Below are 5,561 nucleotides of genomic sequence, written 5' to 3'. Positions count from 1 at the left end.
TTTAGATAGTTGCAGACGAAGACTTGTCCTCTGCAACCACCTCCTTCACGGTCACTGGTTAAAAGGTTTCACACAGCTACTTTCGAGATCAATTACTCGATTTTTGTTACTATCTGCCGCTTTTTGTACCTTGACCATCAAATTATTCTGTTGTAGTTACTGTTCCGAATGCTTTGTCATACTCTCTATAGTATTTTGTCATTGCTTCTTCATTTCCAGCAATTGAAAGGCGCTATCACAGGCAAAAAGTTAGATTTGAGAACCAAAGATCAAAATATTACTCACACCATAGTCCAACCTCTAGAATTGTCCATAAAATTAATAAATAGAGGGGGTCAATATCTAGCTCTACTTCAATCTGAACTGGACAGAAAGTTTATGATAAATCAAAATCGCTTACTTGAGCACGTAAAATTTTCTCGTCTACTTCAATTTGTTTTTCACCCATACCCTTGACCTGTCCTTCAGCTTGACGCTCAAGGTGTGTCCACATACGGTTTTTCCCAGTTGTGCCAATGATATCTGAAAAAATTCAATTGGTTATGCAAAAGTGCAAACACTACTTTCAGGATGCAATACCGATAATAAAAGTAGACTTGCCTGTAAAGATGCTTTCACAGGTTTCCCCTTGGTGAAAATATCCAGTACGGGAGCAGTGAGATCATGCACGCTAGCATATCCACCAAAAGTTTTCTCCAAATTACACAACTGTCTAAAAAGAGCACCATTAAACAATCCACCTATGGATTACCTCCAGTTGAATTTACCCATCTTTCAGGTATAGAACTAGATTAAGTACTACAACAATTAAAACAAAAGAAAATCAAATACAAGTAGCTAGGTGGACAAAAATCTGCATAAGACTGAAAGCATTGCAACAACAACAACAGCAAAACACACTGTAATACAACGAGCGGAGTATAGAGAAGATAGAGTGTATGCAGACCTTAACCGTATCTTCAAAGGTAGAGAGGCTGTTACCAATAGACCCTCGGCCAGACCAAAAGCATTGTAGGGACAGAACTAACTTAAAACTAAAGTAAAGATGCAAAAAAAGTATTCATAAAATGAGCAAAAAATTGCTGAGAATACATTGTCTTTGATCATCTTTCACCATAAAAAATAAGTTCATTAACAGTATTCACCTACGGGGAAAAGTGCCTTTGCATTTACAAATTACTTACCACACTATACAACGAGATGAAATAAATAGAATGCCAATTGAATGGAGAGAACACGAGATCCATGGGTATGACAATTTAAAGGAGACTGACTTCTAGCTTCAGATAATTCAAGCTTTCTCCTCCTATGTTACTTGTTGAGTAACCCCAAGAAAATCATTGAAACTACGAACCTAAGCATGAAGAGCATGTGACCTCGAGAGTTTGTACTTCTAGTTCAAATTTAACCAATTATTAGAACACTCCTACCCGATTTTTCTCAAACTATTCTAGCTAATTATGCTCGTCTATGCAGAGCGCTACTCCAACAGAGGCTAGTAGGCAAAGATATAAAAAACATCAAAAGAATTGGTCCAAAAAGAGGGGGGGGGGGGGGGTTCAGTAATTTGACAAACAATACATGACTGTCCTCAATGATTGTTCAACTCTTAAATTATATCATTTATTCCATGCCTTCATTGGGGAGAAAGTAAGGCCAGTCTATTAAAGAATTCAGACCACTATTTCAGGACATTATTGAAGTTCAATTTATGGAAATTGCAATGAAATGAGTATAACTTTCAATAACAAAGCCATGATATTTATGCAAAATAAGTTCATCCAAAGAAATGAAGACATTCCAACAAAACTTAAAAAGATGCATCGATAGATTGATGCAATTAGAAATTTCTATTGGTCAATATGTATGTGCAAGTTACATTTTAAAAAATCAAAGCTCAATATCATTGTGCAATTTATCCAACCATTGACAAAATTGAGAGTTAGAGAAAAACGATACCTTTTGGCAACTATAGTATTTCCCTTCTTCTGCCTAAAAATAGTTTCATCAACTTATGCAGAAATTGCTCAAATCGTCTCACGAGTAAGCAAATTCAGAAAAAGCTGCAAATCTGCAACAGAAATATACACAGGTAAGAAAAGTGGGAAGAAACATCTTTTGAATGTTTCTTTTCTCATCTTCTCCTTTCATATTTACAAATTGTTTTGTATTTAGACAAAGAAGAGAAAAAACTATAATCTAAAGAGATCAGAATATGATGTAGATAAACACCACTGTCAGATTTTCCTCTATTTTAATGGACTTGTGGTAATTCACTGTGTAACCAAACTAACCTTTCCTGGCTAGCTCTTTTCATGAAACTTAACCACATGCAAGACACATGGTTCTATATTGTACATCAGCATAGAGAAATCTGAGAAGGAAGGGGGAAGATGTATCACTGACATGGTTCAACTGCAAGCATTTCTAAATGATACCTCTTCTTGTGGTCATTCACTACATCATACAAAGAAACATATATCAGTAACCAAAAATTCTCTTTATTCTTGTAGGTAAAATGTCAAGAATGAATACTCTATATTGCACAACAGCAGTGTATTTTTTAGTTTAGGTGCCCCTAAAAGTAAAATCAACTCAATTTTGCACTTCACTTCAACAGCTCACAAGTTCCTAGAAGTTTAGCCATCAAGACAGCTGATGTTAAATCGTCAAAACAATCATAGTACAGAATCCATACTGAGTAAGAAAGCATTGCCTTCAAAAAATCAGTTTAAATTTCTAAAGATTATACCTCTGGAACTTTCAGTCCAGAGCAGCCAGATGAATGTTCATCTTGGGTTAAACAACTTGAAATCTCGGTGATTTTGGCATTTCCTTGAATATAACAGGTCTAAAATAATGAGTTCCAAGAGCTGCAAATCCCATAGAATTTGCCAATGAAGGATTCAAAGCAAGTCAGCCTGAAATTCCAACTTCCAATTAAACCATCTTTTAATAAAAAATATTTTAAAAGGCAATCATAAGTTCCATGATATCTGTTTGTTTGAAGCAGAAATATTCATATTCTCCAGGACAAATCTTTCAATCTCAACTAGTCAATCTAAAGTTTTAGATGATCCAGAAATATATAGAATAGTATTTATTGGACAAATAAGCCATAACAACAACATACCCAGTGTAGTCCCACAAGGTGGGGTGTGGGGAGGGTAGGGCGTACACAGACCTTAACCATATGGAGGTAGAGAGGTTGTTTCCGAAAGACTCCCAGCTCAGGTAACACAAATCAAAGAACATACAAAAGGAAAGAAATAAAACATGTACTAAGGAAGCATCACGTAGCATATAGGGAAGGAAAACAGTAACATCAACAAAATCATGTGATAACCAAAACACAAGACACAAACAGTAGTTGCAAGACAGGAAACTTTGCAAAGACTGTTGATTGTAAAGCAGAAACGGGTACGGGCGATATTTGACAAATAAGCAACTGCCCAATATGCAAATAAATATCAGAAACATACAAAAGAAGTAACCACATAGGTGTTCCATCAGAAAATGTAAAAAGATATAACCAGATGGGTGTTCATAGATACAAACCATTCAGGATACTGTGCAACCTATGGGTTGATTGCATTAATAAGAGTCTGAGATAAATCTCGGTCAAGAGTAAAACCCTTTTCCATCATCTGATCCCAGATTGCACAAGCCACTGAGAGGTTCTTCTCCTGTATGAGACCTCCAATAATCAATTTGAAGGTGATTTCATCAGGATTCAAACCTCTGGCTTGCATATCTTCATAAAGACTCAGTGCTTCTGTTACTCTAGAAGCCTTGCAAAATCCACTGATTAGTGCATTATATGAGATAACATCAGGAGCAACACCCTGTTCCACCATATCACGGAAAATGCTCTCAGCCACCCCTAATTTACCCGTCTTGCACAGGTTATCTATAATAGAAGTGTACAGTACACGATCAGGAAAAAGGCCCATACTGGTCATCTGATCAACAAGTGCCTTAGCTACACTAGAATTGCCTTCTTTTAGAGAAGCTTCTATAAGAATCGTAAAAGTTACAACATCAGGGACAATTTTTTTTTGCTCCATCTCCTCGAAGAGATTGTATGCCTTCTTACTGTGGTCTGTCTTGCAGAGTGCTCTAATAATAGTATTGTAAGAAACAACGTCTACCAATCCTTTGGTTTCCATCTTGTCGACCATTAACTTATAAGCCTTATCTAATCTATTCGCTTTGCAGAAACCTCTGAGAAGCTGGTTATAGCTGTAACCATCAGGTTCCAACCCATTTCCTTCCATCTTCTCTATCAACTTCACCGCCTCTTCCAACATAAGCTCGTTACAACAATAATTCAAGAACACATTATAAGTAACCAAATCTGGTTCACACCCATTTCTCCTCATGAATGTCTTAATTGCTTGTGCTTTGTCAATCCTACCAGCTCGACAAAATCCATTTATCAGCGTATTATATATTTCCGTGTTGAATTTGACTTGACCCCTTAGAATACCCAAAGTCAGCTCATAAGCCAAATCAACCTTACCACTCCCACACAGCCCAAAAACAAGAGCTTTGCATGCCTTATTATCTGGTCTTAAACCTTTCCTAATCATCGTATGCCACATTTCAACAGCATTATCGAACCGTCCAATCCTACACAACCCACTAATAACAATAGTATAACTCACTACATCTGGCTCTCTCCCTTTCTCTCCCATTACTCTAATCAACTCCAAAGCAATATCCACCAAATTTTCACTACACAAAAGATTTAAGTACATATTATACGCCCAAAAGTTGGGTACAATCCCAACCCTATCCATATCATTTAATAACCTACTAATAAGATCAAAGTTCTTAACTTTACACAACCCACAAATAAATTTTGAATATGTCAATGAATTCAAAGAAAACCCAACTGGTTTCATCTCATTATAATACCCTTCTGCTAAATCAAAATGCGAAGTACGAACCAAAACACCAATAATTCTATTGTAATCAATGCTGAAAACTCTACAATCTGATTGAGTCATTTTGTCAAACACTTGGAGTGCTTCGTTTACCAAACCAGTTTTCACGTAATTTGAAATGCGAGTACGATATATGAGTCTATGCTTACCAAGAGCTTTATACATATCAATCAATATAAACTCTTCAAAACCCAAAGCATACTCTTATTTTTTTCAACAACAGTTTAACAGTAGAAGTTGTGGGATTTGCAATGAGATGGGTGAGGAAAAAGGGAAGGAGAAACTGGTTTTAGCAATGGAGAAAAATGGCAGAGAAAGAGAGATTTGGGGGCTGAAATCAATGGAGAAATCCAATTTTCAAATAAAATTTTAGGGCAAAAGGATCAATTCGATAGTCACCATGTTAGAGTTTTTTGAGTTTTATATATGAGCTACTAAAAATTTAATGGCATTATTATTTAAATCAATTCAACTAAATAATATATATAAAGTAATAAAATGTTTTTGAGATTATTTTATACATGTAAAAAATAATGGAAAAAAATAAATATTTGATGGATAAACAAACATAAAATATTACTATTAAATACATTTTATTAATTCTTTATTCAA

The 5,561-nt window shown here is 35.4% G+C and overlaps 1 protein-coding gene across 6 annotated transcripts; it reads right to left on the bottom strand.

The window, feature by feature from the left end:
• Nucleotides 1–582: 582 nt before the first annotated feature.
• Nucleotides 583–5,214, bottom strand: LOC125812970 (pentatricopeptide repeat-containing protein At1g13040, mitochondrial). Of its 6 annotated transcripts, none has more exons than XR_007442030.1 (3): nt 3,559–5,214; nt 1,960–2,071; nt 583–712 (listed from the first exon to the last, which is right to left on the bottom strand). XR_007442030.1 is itself a non-coding variant. In XM_049492450.1 (2 exons), the coding sequence occupies exon 1, from the start codon at nt 5,112–5,114 to the stop codon at nt 3,579–3,581; it is 1,536 nt and encodes a 511-aa protein (XP_049348407.1). In that variant the 5' UTR covers nt 5,115–5,214; the 3' UTR covers nt 2,396–2,457; nt 3,559–3,578. The 6 variants fall into 6 exon arrangements, 1 of the variants encoding a protein (XP_049348407.1); XR_007442031.1 differs by having other exon boundaries at nt 583–708; XR_007442033.1 differs by lacking the exon at nt 3,559–5,214 and adding an exon at nt 2,295–2,398.
• Between the last annotated feature and the right edge of the window lie 347 nt (nt 5,215–5,561).

Source organism: Solanum verrucosum, unplaced genomic scaffold (assembly GCF_900185275.1).
Source record: "Solanum verrucosum unplaced genomic scaffold, falcon-dt-bn FXZP01000144.1, whole genome shotgun sequence".
Taxonomy (NCBI): Eukaryota; Viridiplantae; Streptophyta; class Magnoliopsida; order Solanales; family Solanaceae; genus Solanum; species Solanum verrucosum.
Note: the sequence above shows the minus strand (reverse complement) of the source record. Positions and strands in the feature narration are given on the sequence as shown.

Coding starts and splice junctions, on each gene's coding strand:
- LOC125812970 (XM_049492450.1), bottom strand. CDS start 5,114: ATGTATAAAGCTCTTGGTAAGCATAGACTCATATATCGTACTCGCATT.